Source organism: Desmodus rotundus, chromosome 13 (assembly GCF_022682495.2).
Source record: "Desmodus rotundus isolate HL8 chromosome 13, HLdesRot8A.1, whole genome shotgun sequence".
NCBI classification, from domain to species: Eukaryota; Metazoa; Chordata; class Mammalia; order Chiroptera; family Phyllostomidae; genus Desmodus; species Desmodus rotundus.
The window spans coordinates 58,671,109-58,697,461 of NC_071399.1; the positions used below are offsets into that span (position 1 = coordinate 58,671,109).

At 32.4% G+C, this 26,353-nt stretch overlaps 1 protein-coding gene across 3 annotated transcripts in view; it reads left to right on the top strand.

Annotated features, from left to right (window-relative positions):
- The window catches only part of PCDH17 (protocadherin 17), a 98,192-nt gene that overhangs the window by 28,017 nt on the left and 43,822 nt on the right, over nt 1-26,353 (top strand). For all 3 annotated transcript variants that reach the window (XM_045201989.3, XM_053916612.2, XM_053916611.2), the window contains 2 exons: nt 8,529-8,587; nt 8,719-8,891. In XM_045201989.3, coding sequence (XP_045057924.1) covers nt 8,529-8,587; nt 8,719-8,891 — 232 coding nt within the window. The remainder of the gene's footprint in view (nt 1-8,528; nt 8,588-8,718; nt 8,892-26,353) is intronic.

A 26,353-nucleotide genomic window follows, 5' to 3' on the forward strand; every position in this document is an offset into this window, starting at 1 on the left:
TTAAACCAAAAAAAAAAAAAAAAAGACACAACAGTATGGTGAGTGCCAGAGGAAATGGAAGAGAAGAGGTAGAAGAAGTCAAGGGGAGAATAAATGGTGATGGTAAGAGACTTGAATTTGGGTGGTGAGCACACAAAGGAATATGCAGATGATGTGTTAGAGAGTTATACACTTGAAACCTGTATGGTTTTTCTAACCAATGCCACCCTAATAAGTACAATAAAAAAATACAATGGAAAACAGGGGCCCTGGATGAGTGGCTTAGTTGGTTGGAATGTCATCTGGTGCACCAAAAAGTTGCAGGTTCAATTCTGTGTTAGGGCACATAGCCAGGTTGCAAGATCCCCAGTGGGGGCAAGTTCAGGAGGCAACTGATTGATGTTCCTCTCTCACATTGATGCCACCCTCTCTCTCTCTCTCTCATCAAATACATATTTTCAGGTAATGATTAAAAATAAAATAAAATAACATCATTGTTTAGAAGTAGAAAAGAAAAAAATTAAGTCATTCTAATTGAGCAGTAGACAAAATTCTTGCTTCAAGATATGGCATTGTTGTCCTTCCACTTTACATTTAAAATGATTCTTGTTTTTGATAAATGTGGTATGAATTTTTCACGCTTTTTTATTGTGTCTTTAGTAACAAACATTGTTACTTTATTTATTGTTTCTTTAGTAACAAAGCACAAACATTGACCACACCATACTTCTATAAAATGTATTATTTTGAACATCAGTGATAAATACAGTTATTGCCATACCTCATGCACTTTTAAAATTCCAAATCCATAGGTGCTGTCAGATAACTTTATAAGTGGTGGCTTAAAATACTGTTGCCTACTTCAGCAATGTAGAGAGAACCACACTATATATTCTGTTGAAGGCAAAGCTATCAGAAGCAATGTCAGTATGAAAAGGCTTACAGTGAATTATTCACCTCTTAATACTCCCTTGTGTTTAGTCTACTACAAAAAGAACGCTTGTTATCCATGTGAAGAGCAGTGCCTCTGAATTAAGGGAAAAGTTTGACTTTAGTTTCATTTTCAACCCTATAGCACTGATATGTGCAATCAACCTGGTGTTCCTAATTCAGAGGAATTTTCAGAATTTAATCCCCCTCTATCTCTGGATTAGGAAACCACTGATTACCTAAGTATAACTGAACCTAAAATGATGGGATTTAAAACCATAACTACACATTTAACCCCAAATTAGTTTGTGAGAGTAAGTTGCTCTCTTAATGATGATGTCAGAGTCAAATGAATACTTTAATTTTTTCTTACTAATTCTTATTCTAGATCAATATCTCTAGAATTAAAACTTTCTTTTTTCAACCTTTGGGAGATGCTTTTGTATTTGACACACCTGTCTTTACTCTCTAGTGTACTGCAAATTTATAAAGATAAAATTGAGACAAATACTGTATAAACTTATACATATAAACACATAAAATAGATTTAATATTGTATATAATATTGAGTAAAATGTTTCTAAAACCTGGTGACAAATGCTGCATCTTTTCTTTCTCAGTGTCTAATCTTCTTGTGTAATCCTATTGTGTTTTTTTTTTTTAAATATTAGAAGTTCCATTTGAGTCATTTTATATTTTCTACTTTTCTCCTTCAGGCCTGACCTAAGATGACATAAGAGAGGTGCTTAGGGCCCCAAATTTAGGGAGGCATTTGCTCTCAGGAACATAGTTTTACATTCCTGGCCATAGTTTTAATGTTTCTAATAGATTTTTAAAGATGCTTATTGGCTATTTCTATCAGCTTTTTCATTCCTGGGTGTGTTTTTATTGATGGGTTTTCTCTTAGGTGAGGGTTATATCTTCCTGGTTTATTGTATGCCTTGTCATTTCTGATTGTGCAATATCTCAGATACTGTGAATTTTACATGATTAAATGCTGGATTTTAAAGTATTGCTTACAATCCAAGCTACACGTATGTTGTGAAATAAATGTATCCATTTGGTTTCTGTCCCAAAGATGTCCTCTTGTGTGAAGAAACTGACATAGAAAGGCAAATGGAGGTCAAGAATGCCAGCAGTTCATAAACTACTGTCTCCTAGGTTTTCACAACGATAGTTCTGGAAATGCCAAAATTGTTCTCTCCATGTGCAATTTCCTGACTATCCCATAATTCTGTTATGGGAAATATAAGATAATACTGCCAAAATAACACTAAGGTGTTGTGTATATATTTATCACACAGGTATTGCACAGATCAAAGTTGGAATCTAGCAACATTTACTTAAATAGTATTTATGATGGTGAAAACTAACAATAAAATCCAGCTTCCTAATGCTTACATTATTCTCTCTTCCTTTTGCAGGGATACATTTGGAGACTAGTATTCTGGTAGTTTTTCATAGAAATTCATTTGAAACTACTGAAAATTATGTCATCTTTATTTTTCTCATCCTACAAGTGTCATATTTTCAAGAAATCTAAGTATTGTTTTAAATTTTACCTGGCTTTTCATCCAGTTATCTTGATTTCACGATCATTTGTGTGCTGCACATAGGGCTTTAAGAACATTATAAACTTATACCAGGGATGGTACTACACAACTAAGAAGTTGTCCTGTATTATCTCATATAAAATATAAACCTACGCATTCTTAGATAGCATTTTTCTAACTTTGCCTCAAAGTTGTAAAATTATTTTGACAATATTTTGCAAACATTTTGGCAAATCTTAATACTAATCATTTCGCATTAAGTATCTTTAGAGGCTTTATGAAGATATGCTATTCACTTGCAGCTGCAGACTCAGTTTTACAAGGTATTTCACAGTTTAAAAACTCACCATTTTTCAGGATGGCTCCCAGTTCTTCATGATATAGCCACATTTGTTTCTTGCACCGAAATAAAAACCTACTCCTTTGCAAAAAAAACACATTCTGAAATCTTTATTTAAAATATTTACTTTGTGGTTGGGTAAACGGGAACTGCACACAAGAAAAACATCCTTGAAATAAATGAAAATTGACCTAAATAATTCATATTTAAGGTGCCTGTCTTACAGGGCTTTTACTTGGGTTTGCTACTGTGACTAAATAGATCTTTATATCTTTAATCCATTTGTAAGTCTGCCCAAATGAAAATGGGATTTCTAGATGGGTTTTAAAAGTTGGCTTACTATAATTTTAAAAGATACTGTTCAGAAACACTTCTTATTGAGAATATTTAATGAATTCAGTAAAATGAACCTTTTTAAGTATATAGTTCTACGTATTTTTATTCATGTATGGCATCAGGAAACTACCGTCATGATCAGATTACTAAATAGTTCTATTGCCCTAAAAAGCTTCCTCTGTAAGTCAACTTTAACCCCTTGAAACCACTAGTCTGTTCTGTTTTATTAGTTTGTTTTGCTTTTTTTTTTGTTTTTGAGAAATATTATAAGAGAATCTTACACCAAGCAATTTTTTGAAACTGGCTTTTTTCACTCAAGATTGTTCTTATGGGATTCATCTAAGTTGTTCAGTAATGCATTTTTTATTGCTAAATAGTTTTCCATTGTATGTAGGTAGCACAATCTGTTCACCTGTTAGAAGATATCTGGGCTGATTCTAGTTTTGACAAAGAGAATTTCTATAAATATTCATGTGCAAATTTGTGTTTGAAAATAATTTCCATTTCTTCAAGGTAAATAGAAAATTGATGGGTTAATTTGGGTCTTTCTATATTTTTAAATAAAATATTTTAAGGTGCACCTTAAAATAGGTTAGTATAACTCCTTCAACTTTATTCTTCTTTTTAACAATTATTTTCGCTATTACAGTTCCTTTCCTTTTCCATATACACCTTCAATCCTTGTTGGTATCTGCAGAAATTTGTGCTGGGAATGTGAATGGAATTATGCTGCTTGTGTACATTACTTGAGGAGCATTGACAACGTTACCATGTTGTGTCTTTGATGATAGACGTGATACATCTCTCCAGTGTGTAGGCTTTTTTCATTTATTTAATCAGATTTTGTAATGTTCAGCATACAGATTCCATACTTGGTTTTTTTTCGTAAGTACTTTTTGCTAAGTATTTGATCTTCATGGAACAATTATAAATGTATTGCTTTTGAAATTTTGATTCCGATTAGTTTATAGCTACAATACAGAAATATAATTGATTTTTGTGTGAGACCTTGAATATGGCAACTTTGTTTAACTTAGTTATTAGTTCTAAGAAATTTTCTTGGTGTTGATTCCTTCCTGTTTTCTATCTACATAATATTATCTGTGGATACAATAACATTGTGTGTAAATTTTTCCCTTCATTTCTAATATGTGTGTCCCCTATTTTTTTAGTACTTTTAGTACAAAGACTTTTATACTTATAGTACAATGATTAATAGAAGTTGTAAAAATTTTCAGTCTTTCACTGGTATTACATTAGTTATACCTTTTTTTTTTTTTTTGGTAGATACCCTTTATACATTGAGAAAGTTTATACAGTTTAGTACAAAGTACTTTTGGTATAAAAACTTTTAGTACTTTAAGTGCAAGACTTTCAGTGTAATAATTAGTAGACATGGTGAAATTTTTTAGTCTTTCACTAGTATTACATTAGTTATACCATTTACTTTTGGCAGATGCCCTTTACACAATTGAGGAAGTTTTCTTGTATTCTAACTTGCTGAGAATTTTATCATTAATAAATGTTGTTTGTCAAATTTTAGATACATATTTAAATTTTCTAATTGTAATATATTAATAGTTTAAAAAACTATTTTGACTCCTTTCACTATTCATTTTTGCAACTTCTTTAGGCGCATGTAAGTGACTATATCAAATTAATGTACTTCCACAAATGAAGAGCCTTCCCAATGTTAGCAGCTTGATTCAGTTTCAGTAGTTGCTCCCTTTCCACTTTCTCAGAGACTCTCATTTTTAAAATCATGATGTGTTTTTATATTTCTAAAAGGATGAGCAAATTAGAGATGACACTTGACTGTGAACTGCGGCTGATAAAAAATTCTGATTTGGAATATAATTTATCGATTTACTACAATTTACTGTACTGTTAGGAAAAAGCATAAAGGCAAATAATTAAAGAAACCATTCATATCTACTTTGTGGGTTTACTTGGAAACAATTTTATTTGTTTTTATAAAAAGAGTAAAAATATCTAAATTGTTATTATTTTTATCAAAGAAAATAAGAAACAAGCAAAGTCAAAATAAGAGAGCATACTCTGTTTTATAAGTTCAAATCTTTTCTATTATGAACAAATTATCACTTACAAAAAACCCCAAACTTCTGTACTTTTATTCCTGACTTTGAAATAGGATAAACATATATCGAAAGTGTCTACTTCACATCTATTCGGTAATTACCCAATTCAAGGTACACATTTTTATAATAAATTATATGTTTTTAAAAATAATAGTTGAGACTGTGTTCAAGTTGAATATGAAGGGGAAACATTTTAAAGATTAGTTTGTGTGGAAGAAGATAAAATTTTCAGGAGTTATAAACATTCACATTCAATTACACTGCTGATACTTAAAATGCTACAAGTGTGTGACCTTAAATTTATTTTTTTTCCTAGACATAAAAGATAATTTATAAATGTAGTAGATAGAACACAGTTCTTAGAGTACAATGTTGAAAAATATCAAAAAACCCTTTTACTTCTAACTGATGTTATATGTTGATACACATGGCTATTTTTCCATTTTTGTGTGCAAATACTGTTATTTTATATTCAGATTATTTTAAATGAGTTGTCTGACACCCCTGGAGCCTGGATAATGAAAATGTTATTTTCTCTAATAAAGCCGGTGTGGTTTTTTTGAGAGTGAATTAATTATGTGTTTGTTAAGGCCAAATGGCTATTTCCTTATGATAATTATAAATACACACACAATCTCTCATGTTCCTATTTATTTATTTTTATTGTTGACACTGTCACAGATGTCCCCAGCCCCCCCCAATGGCCTTTACCAGATAGTTGTATGTGTCCGTGGGCTATGCATATATGCATATACAGTCCCAAAGGCTAATCTCTTCCAGCCCTTCCTACTCCCCTGTCCTCTGGGAGATGTAGGTGTGCTCTATGTGTCCATTTCTACCTATTTTAATGTCTGGCATTATTAGTAAACTTCTGATACTTTACTACTGATTAAGTTATAAACTTTTGAAATTGCACTTTGTGAAATTCCACAATAATAAACCCATTTATTTTTTTTCATTGTAACTCCCTCTCTCATTCTTTCTCCTTTATATATATTTTTGTTTTTTCCTTCTTGTTCTTCCCCTATTTTTTTCTTGCCTTTCTCACTGCTGTTATTTTTCTTCTCTTTCTTTCCCTTCAAAATCACTTCTTTTCTAACTTTCTCTGTTTTTGTGTTTTCATCAAAAGAGTTTTTGGTAGCCATACCATTTCCTGGTGCTCATGAGACACTGACACATGAGTGAAAACATACACACACTCATGCTTTTTCACCTGCACATGTTTAAAAACAACTTCTCATGCAATGAGAAAATGCACTTTATTTTTTAGTTTAAGTCTCTTATTTTATTAAAACTCCTTAGAACTTTAATAAATTGCAAACATTTTTAGATACAATCCTGATTAGCACAGGGAAAGAAAAGTTTCCCCAATGTGTCTCTCTGCGTCAGACTGAGTACAGATCTACTTCTTAAGAGGCTTTGCCTAATTAAATCCATTAAAATCACAAGATTACTTATAATAGCACTTATATATTCTAACTAGAGTTTCTACTTTCAGGTTACATTTTACTCTCTCCTAAATACCCAGGAATTCTCTTTTTCTGAAATGTAAGACATTCATCCTTAGCTTTTAACTGACTTCAGTGTTAGGTTGGATACATATTTTTGACCAATTCAAAAGGTGAACTAGATTTTATTAAATTAAAATGTGGAGTTTCTAAGTAATTATAGTTTTAAATATGGGAAAAACATTTTTGCAAACATTTTTGCCCCTGGTGGTGGTTTTCATTATTATTTTTATTAGATCTTTAAGTTATCCTTAAAATTGATAGTTTGTCATTAAAAATAAATAAGGTGCTTCACAGAATGTAGACAAAAGTAAAACATGTTAATGAAAAATGTCTGCTACCAACTACTTGTGAAAGTAGATTAAGTGTGAGAAATGAAACTACCTTGTTTACCCTTACCTTTACATTTATTTTGATAAAATTCATTTGAACAACAACAGAAGAGTATGAATTAAAATATTTGTGAGTGGTTTTTTCCTGCCTCCAAACTTCAAATAGACATTGAAACTTAATGCTTTAAGCTGTTGCTCTTAACTTGTTTCTTTTTTTTTTTTTAAGCCAAATCATTTAAACTATTACATGGGAGAAAAAAAGAGTACTGTTAGTTTAGATTAACCTTATTTACACAGAAAACACATATTGCACTATATTAAGCCTTACCTTGGGCCCTCTGCTTCATGAATTGCATGCTCCTGTGCCACTGATACTCGCATGCTGGATGATCTTGTAGGAACCCATAGCTGCTTCAGAGCATAATGGTGTGATACGAAGTGATGCAGAAAACAGGAGAACCTTTGTCCTGGAGTCAGCTGCAAGAAGAAGTAACGCATATGAATGTACAGTATAGGGAGATTTATGAAAGATCTAGTCTCTTTCTCCCAAAAGACTCTGTTCCATGATACAAGGAGAATTCAGTTCTTTTTGGCAAATATCCATGTCAGTTTGGAAGCAGTAAAAACAGCCACGAAAACAAGCCTGGTTTCTCAATGTCTTTACTCTCCATGTTTTAAGTAACACTTTATTTCTTGCTTTTCTTTTACTTTGTTTTAATAACCAGGAAGTACCACCTCTTTTCATTGTCCTGTTTGCGTGCAATTTCTATAGTAAAGATGTAGATGAGAATGAATTATATGTTCCGTGCTTATGTATTTTTTAATTTTTATTGAATTTTTGGGGTGACATTGGTTAATAAAATTATATAGTTTTCAGGTGTACGATTCTCTAATACATCATCTGTATATGGTATTGTGTGTATCCCCCCATATACTGTTCTGCCTCCCCCTGGCTTCCTTCCTCTCTGTAATTGGAAAGAGAAGGCCTGAATCTCCTCACTGAGGAGTGGATGAGTTTAAAATGGTATTACATCAAGGGAGGCATAGATTCCCAGCAGATTATGTAATTATGTTAAATATGGGTATTATTAAATAATTCATACTTTTAATATGGAGAAATTAGGTCATTTTTCTACTCCTCCCACAAATATTCAATCTTAATATCTAAATAATGAAACCACACAGTGCTATCCATTCTGGTGCTAACTGGGAATGCCAGTTATGACAGGCTCATTGTTTACTTTAACAGGTAATTTGTGGACCGGAATCATTTAATTGTTCTGAGTACATAATTACATGTCAGCAATTTCCAATTTAATTAAAATGTACAAATCTGAAGATTAAAGGGAATTTTTGAATTATTAATCATTTTTCCACTAGGAAATCTTGTTGCTCTGCAGGAGATTTGTCCAGTGTACAACTATACGTATTTTTTTCCTTCTCTTTCACAGACAGACAATTTTCCCGCAGAGCCCAATTACATGGGCAGCAGGCAGCAGTTTGTTCAAAGGTAAGGCCTATTAAATAACTTTCCCAGCTTCCCCATTTGCATTCATGTCAAATTGCTTTGCAAGAGACAACACTTCAATTCCAACTCGTAGAGACAACACTTTCTCTTCTTTTTCTTTGTATGTATTTCAGTAGCTCCACGTTTAAGGACCCAGAAAGAGCCAGCCTGAGAGACAGTGGGCACGGGGACAGTGATCAGGCTGACAGTGACCAAGACACTAACAAAGGCTCCTGCTGTGACATGTCTGTTAGGGAGGCACTCAAGATGAAAACTACTTCAACTAAAAGCCAACCACTTGAACAAGGTGAGTGAAGCCTTCCAATGCTTACCAAGTATAAAGCTTAAGCAATCATTATAAACCTGTTAGTACTAGATTTGTGATTTATTAAGGTGGAATGGACCATTAATATTGTATCAAAACAAACAGCAAATCCCAAGTTTGTCCCCAACAAAAAACAGCTATTCAAGTACTTCAGTAACAACAGAATAAGGAAGGCCATGGGTAATACTCGTTGATCTTCTTAGAATGAGAATTTGATTAAAGTCACTAGCTTTGTTATTTTTGTGAATGTTTCCTAACTTTTTCTATTTTGCATTTTATTAACAAGGAAAATATGTCACAGATTAGTTAGATATGCACATTTTAATATACTAGTTTATAAGATTAAAATTGTACATTCAACACTTTTAACTGAAATGAAAACTTGATTAGAATGCTCTAGATCTTAGCATGTTGGGTTTTTTAGTGTGTATTTTAATTTTTAAGCAGTTTTTAATAGTAAAATAACAGCTAAACCAGAGTTTTGACTTTTTAATTTTTGATTTACATCAGTTTTCAAGGATATCAAATAAGCATGAACTTTTTGCTCAGAGATAAAACAGAAACACTTCTTAATAAGTATATATATTCTAAAAGTCTACCATCAATTTATTCAATTGATATGCATTTTTATTAATTTGGTGTTTGTATTGTTTCAAATACAATGGAATATTTGCTAATGATTTACCCAAAGAGAATTAAACTACTTACTACTTTTATGTGTAGGAATTAAACTATGAGTAGTTCTTTTCTCATCTCCAATTATAATAAATAAAAAGAATTGTTTTATAAACTGTATTTCAGAATTACAGATGTATATTAGTTAATATTAATTTTCAAAATAGTCATAGTATTTAAATATTTAATATTTGTCATTTCAGTTTTCTAATGAACAACTAGATTTCTACAATGTGAGCAGTGCTGCTAATTCATTTATTAATAGATGATTGATAGACAGTAATTTTTAACTGTAGTGCACTCTATCTCATCACATATACCTTAGCACAGGGGTCCCAAGACCCTGGGCTTACAGAAGACCAGTACCAGACCTTGGCCTGTTAGCAACCGGGCCACACAGCAAGAGGTGAGCAGTGGGTGAGGTCGCTGGCATTAGCCTGAGCCTCCTCCCCCTACCCCCTGGTGTCAAAAAGGTTGGGGATCTCTGCCTTAGCAGGTAGTGTATATAATCCTTCTTAACTTTTCTAATCATGTTGAAATTTTAATACACAAACATATATTCAATACAGAAATAAACATATATATATAAATATTTGTGCAATGAATATAATTATTCTGTATTTATCTTAAATTTGACCTCTCCAAAGCCTTCTTTTCTAAGTAGTAAGTGCCAGATAGCTTTTTTCTGACTTTTTACCATCACAATTTTGTTTGTAACAATGCGGTATTGTTTTTAAAATTTTTTAACTAAAGTTATTTAAATACTTACCTAATACTTACAGTTCCTGCATATGTAATGGTTACTTAAAGTAACTTCAATGATCTTGATGGGTCATTATATGCATAAGACTATGCAGTATTATATGAGTCCTTTAGATACATTTTAAATAATAGTTTGTTACAATTTAACATGTGAATGCACAGCATAAGATAGACCCATCTATGTGCATAATGAAGGAATTAAACAGATAATTTTTCATCCTATTTGTAAAGCTGCATAGAGTTTGCATATCTTCATGAGAAACTTTGTTAATCAAAACCAAAAACGAGTACACTGCTGTTCACATTAGTCCTTTAATTCCTTTTCACCCATTAACTGAGCAGTGTATTTAATGGACATGAAAAAGACTCCTATAGAAAAAGAAAGTTGTCTTATTCATGTTTGAAAATATAATTTATACTGAAATCTGATGATAATGTTTTGAAATCAAAAAGTAATATTTTTAAAAGGTTGCTATTATTCTTAAAAGAAAATATATTTGGCATATATTTTATTTAATATTATACATAAATATTGCTAGTCTAAGAATGCCAGTAGAAAGGTCTCCTGTAAAACAGTTTCCACACATCCTTATTAATAAACATGGGGCAATTATTATAAATCAAGGCCACACTTAGGTAGTCTATGAATAGGAATCTGACTCTTTAAAACATGAATTTGGAGGATTAGCTAACATATTATTACATTGAAAAAATAATTTGATTCATTAATACACTTATTTAATATGTATCTATTAAATGCTTTCAATATATAAAAGAACAAAAGTAGATTCATATTAGTGAAAGTAACTAAGACCTAAACAGAAAGAAACCCATTTATCAGTTTTTTTCCCAAAGGACCCATGGATAAAGCCAAAGAGGGGAAGGATTGAGGGTGGGAGGCGGAGGTGGGTGGGGCAGGGGAAAGTGGTGGTGGGAAAATGGAGACAACTGTACTTGAAGAACAATGAAAAAAAAAGGCAAAAAAATTTTGGATCAGTGTTTTAACAGCTTTCAATAAATCAGCATATTGTATTTTACACTTTCATATTAGTTTAGTTGGCTTGCGTTTCTATTTAAATAATCTCAAGATAAATAATGTTCTATTTGTAAATTAAAATATTTCTTTAACTTAGAAATTAAAATAAATTCAAAAAATAATCTTCACATTTTCAGTGGAACTTTTTATGCTAATAATGGTTTACCTGTGTCTATGACTAAGCCTTTATGAGCTTTTATTTTATGAGCTCAAATATTAGGTTTTCATTCTTTTGTGCAGTTATTTTTTTTTATTTGTTCTGTTCTTGGTATTTATTTTTGCTCCCATCAGTTTAATCCTCTCAAATGTACAGCACACGTTTGTGTTGCCCGTTATGTTAGTAAAAGGGTCCAGTAGTTAATTGAAGGTGTGATGTGTTGCACATCCTCTGAACGCAGCTTTAAGGATTATGTGTTAACAAATCCTCTAATAGAAAGAGGTTATTTTAGTTTTTCTTAGTGTGATTAAGAAAAGCTATCAAAGAATGTACTTATTTTATTTGTATTTCATTGCATTTTTGTGCCTTTTTTTTAAATTAGATTTTTCTCTATACTCCCTTCACCAAATATTATAGGTAGGTAGGTAGTTGGATAAAACTATCCAAATGTTTTGAAATTTGTATGCTATCACAGTAGGACGTTACTTAGTTAGAAATACAAATATTTATAGTTCTATCTAATAAGCATTGTTTGTCAGAAAGTGACACAGAGAACTGACCACTATACATGTGATCTTATTTTTCTGAATTTATGTTTTAGAATAAAAAAAAGATTTATACCAAGAACTAAAAAAATACATGTAATGTTATTTCTTTGCAGAAGAGTCACATACAGTGTTATAAAGAATAAAATAAACATTTTTAAGTTAACTTCTTATGCTTCAGGATATTTTTCAATCTTTGACTTCTAGCCACTTCTAGTATTTGATTTTCTAGCCACTAAAAGCTTCTAAATTATTTTGTTTACTAGCAATAACTTTCTTCTTTCAAAAAATTTAATGAACTTTCCCTAAAATTCAGTAGTTCTTATTGATTCCCAAATAAAAATGTTCCATTTATGTAAAGAGTGACTGGTGATCTTCTTATTGATACCAAGTGATATCAAGTTCTCAATTTTCCAGGGATAATCAGTCTTCTTGATATCTTTATAACTGAATGAAACCAAGTTTTTGAAGCCTGAACTTAGTGGAATATCATGGTACATTATAACTGTTGACAACCCATACCCGGGATTGCAGTGAAAAATTCACCATCATCATCTAACTCCTGTGTCCGGTAGGCAGCTGGCAGAGTCCCTTCTGTGACTGGTTTCCAGGACTTTACTGATCTTCAGATGTTGCTCCATTCAATTTATTTTTTCCCCTCATTTTATTTAATTGCTACATAATTTCCCTTTTTTCCCCTATTTAATTCTGTGCTTTCCCTGTTCTCCCTTTAATGTTAGAAAATTCTACTTTTTAAATTTCATTCCAGGTTCCAAATATTTCACAATGGAATCCCTGATTAAAAATCTAATAAAAATAAAATCAATAGAAAATTGAGAATAATAGAAATTCCAAATGAGCCAGGTTTGCCCCAATGAATTTCAATTTTAAAATTAAATGGCATTCTTAAAGGTTGCCTTCTGTCTTCCCAGAGGGCATTCTAGAACACTATAAAAATTAAAGCTGATGGAATTTTTTTCTTTTAAGTCAGTGTTTAAATTTCGCTTATGCATTTTACATTCAAAAGATGATTAGGTTAGTTTAAATGACTGCAGTGTTTATTATATGATTTCAGAGTTTGACAAGGTTCTGAGCCCTATTCCTTTAAATTTCCCCAAGGCTCTTATCCGCTGCAGTAAGGAGAGAACCATATATCGAGGGTTGGGGAGGAACTATTTGGACAGAGGATTATGACACTGAACACAAACTTGACCTACTTTTCAATTTCCCCCAGAAGTGACTTAGGATAGTACTTTTCTATTCTTAAGCTTTTGCTCTGTTTTCTACTCTCCGTCATGGTTACTACAGTTCTGACCCTCTCAATCAAGCAGTGTCTTTTCCTAGAACTTCTCATAACAGGCAGCAGCAAATCTACCTCTACGTAAGGAAGAACATAAAGGTGATGACTATGTCCATCCTCTCACCAGCAGCCATCTGGCAACCTCTGAAAATAATTTTTAAAAGAAGTGTTGCTATAAACTTATTAATAGTAAATATGTCTTAGGAAGGAAATGGACAATTATTGCCATATATGGGGGTGGGAAGAAACTGTTCAATATTTAATTTCAGAAAAATCACTTATGAATTTTAAAAGGCACTAATACTTTATGATTCACATATGTGGTATTTACAAGACTATATTATTTGCCAAGATTTCTTATTGTTTTCAAGTCCTGTAAGTTTTTTGGACTGCATTTATCTAAAAACACTTTAATGTCAATTTTTTTTTTACCTACTGTTCTATCTTTTAGGGCTTTCAGAATTCATCTGATTTTTCATTTTACTGGATAAAATGGTCCACAAACTGTGAGCAGCTTCAGTTAATTTTTGCTTACCAAACATTGCAACTGTCTCATAGTTCAACTAACTTTAAAAGTTTCAATGATATCTCTTTTTCTCCTGTGCAAACATCTGCTTCTAGAAGCCAGCAGCTGGTATCATGAAAATAGAGATTTTATCACCCTCACATTTGTTGCTCATCGTAAAACCTTCCTAACAAGTGTTGCATGATTTACTATAGACTCATGTAATTTTGAGATTTCACTTGCTTTTAGTAAGCACAGCAATAATTTTTGCTAAAATATTCCAATTAGAAATGATGGGACAGTTTTCCCCAAACTTTTGAAACCCATTTTGCCTCATTCTTGGGGACAGGGGCACCTTCCCTAGACTTAGCGTTATTGTAATCTCTCAAATACTCCACACAATCAGAGGATTCTCCTTTTTGTGTGTTTTTATAATGACCATGTATATGTATATATCTATATCTATATCAATTTCATTTTATAAATTAAATGCTACTGTATTAATATTATGTACACTTTTATGAAACTAAGAGTATGTCTGCAAACTATGAAAATCCAGAGTGACTATAAGCTCATCTGTCAACTAAGAACTCAAAGAAAATTATGTTTCTCCCAGAAGTTTTCCATTATTTTAGTTTAATAGCATATTCTAATATTATAGGCTCTCTGTTCTTTTGGAAACCATATTACAAAACATTAGGGTAAAAAGAAATTTTGAAGTACAAATCCCCTATTTATAGGTAACAAAACAAACAGATTAAGTGACTTCAATGGAGTCTTTAAATTGGTGGTTGAGGTAGTACAGGCACTTGAAATTTTCATCACATTTTATTTTCTTATTAGTCTGAGGATGTCAGCAGCAATGCTTGAGAACTTGGTTCTACATATATTTTAAATAAATATTTAATATGGTCACGTACTTTGTATATATATTGAATAAAAGCTCCAATAGTTCAGTAAACTGTATCGTTTCAAGGGCAGACATTGACACTGCTGTATGGTTTGTCTCCAAGCACAAGGATATATATATATTTTTTTTTTCTTCTTCAATCTGGGCACAATACCTACAATGCTCCTAGCTACAGGTCCCTGGTTATTTCTTAGTGCATTAAGGAATGGTGGGTCCAGGAGAGCTTCTCATGAGTTCATTTATTCAATCACTGAGTTTTTTTCTTTTAATAAACAACTATTCCAGGGATAAAAGATGAGATAAGGTGCTGACTGGGTCCTCAAGGAGCCCACACTGTATTCAGAGAATTGGACATGTAAGCAATGAGGTTGGTGCAGTGAGAGCTATGCCCCAAATGTTAATGGTGTAATGAGAATGAACACTCAGACCAGAACTGGGGAAATCGAAGAAAATTCTGGTAAAGGAGACACTTGAGCTGACCCTTTAGAAAATGTTTAGATCATCTGGCAGGGTGAAGTTGGGAAAGGGAGGATGGCAGAACACTCTCAGAAACGGAAATGCAATAAGCACTGTATGGCGAGTTACTATTAGGTGCAGATGAATAGGGATGTGTGAGGCTAGGATTGGTGGGTATGAGACCGACAAGGGTATGAGAAGCCCAGTGATGGACTAACTGAGAGGGAGCCATTGGATGTTCAGGAAGTAAGAGTTCACAGTTTCATTTTAAAGAGTTGATTTTTATGCCAATCCCTGGGGAGACAGGGATACAATTAGGAAGCTGAAGAAGTAACCCAAGACAAGATAAAATGAGGCCCAGAGTAGTAAAGAGGCAATAAGAATGGAACCAAGTGAAAGATTGCAAATTCCTTTTACTACATGCTATTATTTTCATGATTATAATAAGTTGCTTAGTATTCATTTAAAATTGATTTTTGGGATAAGGATTTCTAAAGGAAATCACTTGATAACCAAATGAATGAATCATCAATTGAATTATTTAATGCCTTTAAGTTTTTATGTAGTACATATATACCACACATATTAAATTAACATATATGTTTTGAACTTCTGGAATTTTCTGTAAATGACTAATGCTTATCTGCATACTGGAATTGGCTTACTAAAAAACTTTACCATCCAAGTAAACTAAGAGAAACAAAAACCAAAACAAAACAAACAAAAAAAATTCAGTTAATCAAATCTTTGGGAGAACTTCCAGAACACAATGAGGTGGTTTAAAATTGTGTGATAATGAATCTTAGAATTACGACTTGGGTAACTGAGTTCAGTTTATGAAAGGGGTGAAGACAGGGTGAGGTCACCAAAGGGGGAACATCTGGGAAGAAACAAGGAGAGTTTAAATGAGTATCATAAGAGACAGCTGGAAATTATGCTTTGGCAGTCAAAGAAAAAGTCAGGAAGTAGAAGATGCATGTCTGTCATAAACATATAGCAATTATTTCATATTCATAATTGTTAAAACACAAGAAATAATAACTTCTAATATATCAATCCAAACATTTAACACATTAAAAATTGAATCTTCCTATACGTTTCAATTTCATAACTCACATGAACTTGTATTTTGATGGGTAGGCCTATAATTCGTAGAACCAGAAGTTTTCCAGAGTTAAGAATTTTTCAAATTATACAAAAGCAATGTGATGCCTGTGCCATATATTTCATAATGATCGTACTGGGATCTGAGGCAGTGCTCACAGTCAAACACATTGATGATTTTGTGGTGAAAAACTAAATATTCATGCTAAATGGAATAAAGGAAAACATTAAGAGCCCATGTCAGTTCAAGTCAGTTTTCATTAACAAATGAGTAACAAAATAATTGCCAGATCTGAATTGCTTGGGATTTCAAAATATGGACAAGGAATTGTAGACTTGTAGTTAATTTGCATGTTGGGGCTTTGCTCACTTAAATTCTTGACAATCAGTTGTACTGATGATGATTCAACTAGCAACATAATGAAAAGTGTATCTACCACAAAGAAAAGTGATTTTATACAGTTTCCTATTAGATTAGGAATGTGTAGTTGACCTCTTGCCTCAGACTAAATATAGAAAAAATTGTCTATTATCCCTTTAATGATTTTAATATGATAAATATTCACTTTGGGAAGCCAGAATAAGTTGAGAACATTTAAATATTTAATCAGTTCATAAGATAATTTTGAGTAGTACTTTTAGGATTTTCAGGCTGATAACAAATGTACTCTTGCATATGATACTAGCTATATTTTTGATATAAAATATATATTTCATGGAGATGGATTTGTCTGACCTGGATTTTATTTTCTTTGAAGTTTTGAGTATTCATATTGAGGGATGAAATTATATTATTTTTTTGTCTTGAGTCATTTCCTGCCTAATTTTAATTACTATTTCCTACATAATACCATTTTTATAGACATCTGATCTTTAACCCCTACAATCTAACATTTTTTTAGATATTTTATTTTTTTATTTTTTAAAAAATTTGTATTGTTATTCAGTTACAGTTGTCTGCCTTTTCTCCCCATCCCTCTACTCCACCCCAGACAAAGTAACATTTTTTAAGGTATTTAAGAGAAGATGGCAATAAAACTTCAGAAAAATTTAAGACATGCCGAGTGACTTTATGGTATGAATGATTATTACTCTACACTATAAGAAAGCAATAGACAATGGAGTGAATCTTAAGTAAATATATCTGATAATTTTCTTAACTCATGGAGTTATATTGACTCTTATTCGGGGGAAGATCTCATTACCATTAATTAATACATAAATAAGTTCATTCAGTAAGTATTGTTTTAGAACTCATGTAGATGACACTCTGCCTTAAAGGTATTTATCTTTGAGGATATCACTTCTCTGTCCATCTAGCTGTAATTACACCAGTTAAAAACTACATTTATAAGTAAATCTAATTCTTCTGAGGGGATAAATAAGACATTACTTCACAAATTCAATGTGCTTTTTAGTAGGGTCTTGAAAGTAGAATAGGGCTATATGATACAGTGTGAGTTGAGTATGTGAAGCTGGGAGAAGCAGCATGATCAAAGCGTTAGAGATGAGGTAAGTCAAAGCACAATCCAGGAAAGGCAAGTAAATAGAAATATTTTTGTTGGAATATTGGTGTAGATTTAAAATAGAAAGTGGACCAAATGAATGGGTTAGGGTCAGATTAGGAAAGACCTTTAATGACATACTAAGGAGTTTGGATATGATTCTACAGGCAATTAAAAATGTTATTTACGCCCTGGCTGATGTGGCTCATTATATTGCACACAGGCCTGTGAACCAAAGGGTCACCAGTTCGACTCCCAATCAGGGCACATGCCTGTATTGTGGGCCAGGTCCCCAGTAGGGGGCATGCAGGAGGCAAGCACACATTGATGTTTCTCTCCCTCTCTTTCTCTCTCTATTCCCCTCTGTGTAAAAATAAATAAATATAGTCTTTAAAAAAAATAAAAATGTTATTTTAATTGGAGTTACCTCATCATAGTTTTGTTCTAAAATGACCAATTAATAATAGATCAGAGGAGTCGAATGACCAAATAGATTATTCATTAAGTTTTGAAAGGGCAGGGGCATGTTTGATACTTATTAATTTTTGTATATAATAATATTATGTAATTTAATTGCTCTGCCTCATAGTTTTTACTGAAATTATTCTGAAAAATAAACATAACTCAAAAGAAAGATTACTCTATTCAAAGTACTTTCTACTTATATTTGTCAATAATGATTGCCGTTGATTTTTTCTTTCATTTTTATTATACAGCAGAGCTGTCAACTCTACCTTAAATATAAATCCTATTGAAATTCTTGAAAGAATACAAATATATGACAAACTGTGTACTTATTCAATCAGATTACAACAGATCAACTAGTACTAATAGGGAATTAAAAAGAAAATAACATTTAGTAAACATCTATTTTAAGTCAATCCCTGCACCAAACACTTTTAAACAAATCTGTCCTCATGGCAAGCTGAGGAGATGACCGTTCTGTCCGTTAATAGATGAAAAACCTGTGCATCTGAGAACCAAAATAACTTGCCCACCGTTGATGCCCTTAGCAGTGCAGCAATTTTCTATATGATGCCGTCTCTTTCCACTCTAGTGACTTGTGCTTATTTACAGTCTTAAACAGAGAATGTGCAAGACAGTTATACTAGTATTTGTAAGTTTAAAAATAGGACATCTTACTGCTGAAAGAAGAGTTGAATCTGAATCTTCATGCTTAAGTGTATAGAGTTGTGACAGGTTTTTCAGAAACACACAGAGTTATCTGATTAGTTATTAGTATTATTGTGACTTGTTCTGAAGCAGCAGCTAGTACTGAGACTATTGTTTTTTGGTCTGTATAGAAACTAGCTGCCTTTACATGGGATAACTTTTCCTCCTTCCTACAGATTCTTCAGTTAATCTTAACTTGTCTTATTAAAAACGAACATAAAACACAAAACTTCCCATGTTAACACATTGATACCACTTTTTTAAACCTAATCACTCCAGTTAGAAACACAGGAACTGCTCTTTTTTCTTTTTCTTCCTCATCCAACCATGTGTCCTTAAATCCAGTTGTTACTGTCAGCCAATTCTATTTGACATTTCCTTAGTTCACTTACCTCCAGGGTATACACCTACCCTAGAGGCTTCCTCTCTTTCTGGTCACAACACCCTCCCAGGTAGGTGGTCACCTGCTTCTTTTGTTGTCTGTTTGCAATAAAAATTGAATCATTTTCCCCCATTTAAAACCACAGAATACTTGAAAAAATACCTGGACTTCTAACCTCGGCCTGCCTATGCACCCTCCTCTTGTGTCCCTCTCCTGTTAGCTCACTACACACCCGCTGTGGAGGTCTTCTCTCAGTTTGCAGTTTCTTTCACAAGAGGGAGTTTCTAGTGCTGAGACCTCTTTCCTACTAACCTGCCTCTCCCAGTTGTCTACACACTGCAGGTGCAAAGGAGATATTTCTTTTATTTTCCAATGTATCCTCAATGTTTAGTTAAAAAAATTGGTCATTATAGATTAAAACCACAGATTAAGGTGAAGATTTTAGAGAACTTGAAGTTCCTGAGTAAATGTTAAAGGGTCTTGATCTGGTAAAGAACATGGGATTGCATTAACCTATAGGGAAACCAGCTCTGTACAAGTTACAGTTAAAAACAGATCCAACAAAGATTTAATAACTTTAGAGTCCTGAAGTATGCATATTTACTTAAATTATCTCATTTACATACATAATTTTGAATAATTTTACAAGATAGGCATTGCCGTTGTCATTTTGAATAGAGAACATTAGCAGTTTAAGGTCTTCAAGCCTCTATGTAGCTGATCCAAAATTTTAGCCTGGGGTAGCTGATGCTAATTTCATGGATGTTTCATTGTTTCACAGTGGCAATAGTTACATGAGAAACAACAAGCATTCTAACAGTCATATATTTGGTGACTGTGTTTGGAGAATGAAGACCTTAACATCTTGATAAAGTCATCAATTTTTTTTAATAATAAAAATTTCTATCAAGTCTCAATGATATTGTCAGGGTCTTGAATAGTATTGGCTGGTTGAAGTGAACTGCAGGGTAAGCACCTGATGCAATAGGAGTGGGTGAAAGGAAAAGGGACAACGCAAAAAAGTGAGTACAGTCTATTTGAAATATGTGACATCTGCACTTGAAATATGTGACTGCAGACACTCAGAATATACTGTAATATCAAGGGAAAGATGAACAAATTTATGTTGCCTTTTGAGTGCCTGTTACAAATCTGGACAATAAAGTATACAGAATTTAGGGCAAGTGGATAAACTGACACGTTCAGGAAGACAGTAAAGCAAGTCGCTATTATGAAACAAAAGACAAATGAATAAGAGGAAAGCATCTTGCAGTTAAGTGCAATATAGAACCTTAGATATGACAGGTGGAGACCTCCCACAGGGCTCAGAAGTGGTCTTTCGTATCAATGGACTCAGAAGCCATGTGCACAACAAAAATAATTAGATTTGAATACTCAGAAAGTAGTGTTTGCTTGTTTGTGAACTACCAATATGCTTTTCTATATATATATATACACACACACACACATATACAGTATTCTAAAAACCATCAAATTAGGTAAGTTCATCTAAAGTGGTAGAGGTTTAGTGAAAATAAAAATGTCAAAATAGATAATATACAACATTAACTAAACTAATAACAGGAAAGTACTCATATATTAAATAGTTTCCAAGTTTCTAAAAATAAAGATAAGTGTACCTATGATGTGAGATCCCTTTCAGTTTATAACTTAAGAAGAATGTATATTTAAAATAATAAAGATTAAAGAAACAACTCTCCAGAAGCTAAACTTTTCCAGATTATTTTCTTGTATTTTACTGAGGATGCCATTGCTGTTTTGGGTCCCTCGTTTCTTCTACGAAATATTGAGATAAAAAAGAAACTAAGCTACATGAAATTCTAGAGGTTAGAAAATACATCTATGAGACTCATTTTTACAAGCTATAACTGACTTATATTTTGATTACTAAGCTTATTTCTGCTTTGTATCCACACATATATGCATGAAAACATACATGAGTTTTTGTAAACCTATATTTATCTTCGAATTTTAAGTGACAAAGCTCTTTTATTTTTTAAATTGCACTTAACTTATAGACACCAGGATGTCATTAACTTCTCAAATGTATTGTGATTGTACCTGAAAATTATACCAGTTTGCTAGAGACTTGTTCTTAAAATTACAGAATGTATAAATAATATGTAATAATGCATTTCACATAGATTTATTAGCATAATAGTATTCAAAACCCATGAACAACCTAATTATTTCTGTGTTCACATGACAGTATTTTATTAACCATCATTTAAAAATTTTTGAATGTTGAAAATAATGAAAGAAACAAATTTATTATTATTATTTTTTAAAGATTTTATGTATTTATTTTTAGAGAGGGGGAAGGAGGGGAAAAGAGAGGGAGAGAAACATCAATGTGTGCTTGCCTCATGAGCCCCCTACTGGGGACCTGGCCCACAACCCAGGCCTGTGCCCTGACTGGGAATTGACCTGGTTACCCTTTGGTCCACAGACCGGCGCTCAATCCATTAAGCCACACCAGCCAAAGCAGAAACAGACTTTTTAAAAAGTCATAAGGGAAGTTATTATCTTTTCTTTTTTAGGTTATGAACAATATGATTGTATTGATAGAAGTTATGTATTCTGCCTAATTAGTTTTAGGAACTATGGTGTTATGAATAGAAATATGTACTTTTATTTCAATATATTTATTATTTAACATTATCAGTTTATTTGAACACTGTGGATACATTTGTCAATACCATCAATGTCTCAGTGATATGTTATTTTCTTCAGATATACCAGTTTTCCTCTGATGTCAATGCAATACTCAAATTCATTTTAATAATATGGCATAGTTATTAATTCTATCTGGGAGGTCCTATCTGCATCGTTAATTGCTTTAAAAAGAAGTCAGATTTCTGTTTTGCTTTGATTCAAAGACATATGAAATTCAAATAGAGTCAATAGTGTGTTCCAATATAAATCCTTATTAAAATCTTCAAAGATGAATAGATATGTTAGATAGTAATTAGTATGTTATCTATAATTTGTTTCTAATTTATTTGAGGGAGACTAAAAGTAGTTTGTTCCCTTAGTGCTATTAGTATCCTTTTACAATTATGTTTATTCTTTTAATGTGAAATATCAATTAAACATATTGGACAAGGTGAAATATCTACTGAGTAATAATTATACTGATGTATAAAGCATTATTGACATTTCAAAGTGGTATACAAATATAGTTTGCATTAAATGATTCAACGTTTATTTGTGCCAGACACTGACTGCATGAGATAGTAAGGGATGAAATTATGCACAAAACAGAGCTAAGTTTTGATCTCTTTTAAATTCACCCCAGTTGAGGTTTGTGTTGTTCAGAGCTCTTAGATCAACATCTAACTTTGCCTTTTTTATTGAATTATGATTAAGTATAACATTATATTAGTTCCAGATGTATAACATAATGATTTGATATTTATGTGTTGCAAAATGAAGCCACAATAAGGCCTATTTACCATCCATTACCATAGAAAGTTACAAAAATTTAATTTGACTTTTTGTTAGTGAAACCTACCAGTCTGAAAACCACACTTTAAACCTACCGTGTGAAAAATCAGTGAATACAGGAATGAACTTTAAAATCGGATGGGGTAAAATTTTACCTTGTTGCAGCTGTTGAAGTCATAGGATGGAATTTTTACCTCTTAGATAAAAATATTAAGGAATGAATGATATTCTACATGAAATCCTGAACAAAGAACATAAGATAAAAACTAAGGAAATCTGAAAAAAAACTGGACTTTAGTTAATAATAATATATCAATATTGTTCCATTACTTGTGACAAATATACTCTATGATTGTGAGATATTAACAGCAGAGCCAACTGAGTGGAAGATACGTGGACTGCTCTGTAGTATCTTCTCAATTTCTCTGTAAATAAAAAAAACCATTTAAATTTTTTAAAAGTTTATTTAAAAAGTGTTAACTACCCTTTGCAATAGCTTGGATGGATCTGCAGAGCATTATGCTAAGTGAAATAAGCCAGGCAGTGAAAGACAAACACAATATGATCTCACCTACAAGTGGAACCTAATCAACAAAACAAACAAGCAAGCAAAATATAACCAGAGACAGTGAAATTAAGAACAAACTGACAGTAACCAGAGGGGAGGTGGGAAGGGATAATGGGGGGAAAGAGGGAAGGGTTATCAAGGAACATCTATAAGGGACACATGGACAAAACCAAAGGGGGGTAGGATCAATGGTGGGAAGTGGTGTGGCTGGGGTGGGTGGGAGTGGTGGGGGGGAGAAATGGAGACAACTGTACTTGAACAACAATTAAAAATTGTTAAACAATTAAACAACAATTAAAAAATTATTAACTTCAGTAGAAAACAAATTGAGCAGACCAAATTGTACACAACCTTAGATGTTAACCAAAGAATTTAAGCATTGTTTATGATTAGTAGGAAGCCATTAAAAATGTGTGGATGGGAGTGTAACATAATCAATGCAGCCGTTTAGGGAAACTTTTTCCATGACTGTACAGATAAATTGTAGGAAAGGAAAGGTAGCATCAAGGAGTCCAATCTGATTCAAAAACTTCCACAGAAAGTGATAAAGACCAGAATTCATGTGGTGGTTAGTGTGAATGGAAAGTTAATGATTCACCGCTGTAGATAACTAACAATGTTTGCAGTTTACTGGACATGAAGCCTATTGGAAAAACAAAGTCTGGATGTTACGGAAAAGAGATTTAGAACGTAATAAACTGGATGAAACAAGTTTCTGGTGGTGTTAGGGTGAAAGAAGATATGTTTGGGTTTCTAAGGCTAAATGAAATTTTAATCATATCCTCCAAAATGTCTCATGGTTAAATAATTTGCAACCTCTTGACCAGTGAATAAGAAATGCTTAGAATTTTTGAGTCTAGAATGTCACTATGGTCTCTTTTGCAATCTTTTTTATATGATTACTAAGTTCTTATTTAAAATATAATCTTTTTTGAAGCACATTGTGAGCCATATCCTCTTAAAATATGAGTAAAATAGGAAAACTTCCAGCTGCCAGACTATCACTTCATCAGTAATCTCTAATATATATTCACAATATTATTTAATGGTGATAATGGATGTCTAAAAATGGCACATTGCTACAATCCCCAATTCATTTAAAAAATGAAATCTTAAGTAGTAATTTCTATTTTATTCAATTTACATTTCTACTTTTGATTATGAAAAATAATTTCATGTCCCATATTTTCAAGTGAAAATAAATTACTTCTGTAACTTTTCAAGAAAGATAAATGGTTGGAATGATCAAATTTGAAAGTGACCCACAAAATGCCAGTAATGACTTGAGAGAGAGCTGAATTTTATTGCCATTGTATGAAACAATTCCCTTGGTGTGGTTCTAGTAGTGGCTCAATGGTAATACCAGTTACATAGCCTCCTGGGTCTTATCTATGAACACAAGGACTAAACTATATCATCTCCAATATTTCTTACCACCTTATCATGCTGTGTGTGTGTGGATGTATATACATATTCCATGTAAACTGAAGTTTCCCCATTGTAAGACTGATTCTGCAGCCTCTACTCAAATTCTACGAGTTATTTTTTCAGTAAATAAATATGATTAATTCTACATAGGCGATACCAAAATCTAAGAATTCATTAGAGAGAAAATTCGTTTGTATTATTTCAAAATTGCAGCAAACTTTCTGTTATTGTTGGTAAGAATGATGATGATATATTAGTAATTAAAATGATTTCTGAGCAATACAGTTCATTCACGTAACATTTTTTAGTAAGTATTTACACTAATCCAGCTATATTGCAGAAAGTGTGGACAGGAGTCTTCATGGAGAATATGGCATTTGAGTTAACATATGAAGGTAGTGAGAAAGTACAGCCAGGGAGCTATCTGTGGGGCAGAGTTCTGGGTAGATTCTTTCTCAGAGTGCAGACCTTGCCTGTCTGCCCTATGAAACAAGAAGCACAAAATCCAGCACGGCTGGAGCAGAGGAGTGAGTTTGAGAAGAAGGTGTCTGATCAAACGGAGAGAAGGTGGCATATGGTATAACACCATATACCAAGTCCTGGTTAATTATCTTACTAAAGATGCTTGTGAAGAATCATCTAGGATTCTCATACAGTATAACACCAAACCTTGTGGGAATTACAGATTATATTCACACTGGCACAGAGATAACCTTTGTAAACACGTTTGCATTTCTCTCGATTATTGTCTTAAAGGTATTCATGTGTGGATACACATATACCATAATTGGGTCCATCCCAAATAAATAATGTGTGCATTTCCATAATGCTTATTTTATGTTGAGCAAGTTTCTGATCTCTGAATGTCTTCATGAGCATTAGTCTCATCCAACTCAATATTCAAAGTCGGTATTGAGCAATTCTTTATTGAAGCATGTTTCTATTTTGGGAAACTTACATATAATACACATGTAGGCACATTTTATAATTATTTCTATAAATGATTGGTTATTCTAATTACTCTTAAAAATAATGTACTATTAAAGGTGACTTTATAATAATGTCTCTCTTATTATTTACTTAAGAAGTGATCCTTGGAGTAAAATTATTGTTTCAACAGAAAACAAATGTTTTTTAAAGCTCTTGATAAAAACAAAAACCCCATAAGAACTTGAAATAAAATGAACAGGCTTATAGTAGATTCCTCAAATTTTTGCATGCAAAATCAGTCAATGTGTAGAGGAAGTATTCTTAATAAAATATAATTAGTTTTTCATATTTTATATTTAATTATAGAAATCACATATAACATTATTTTAATATTTCGAGCAGCACCCAAACCATATTCATGCTGGGTTTTTATTACGTGTTGGCATTATTTGGGCAAAACTGCTTCACAAATTCGTTTTAGGAATTACTGTAAGTTTAAGGTAACAGAGTTTAGGGAATTGTGTTTAAAGTTCTCTATCA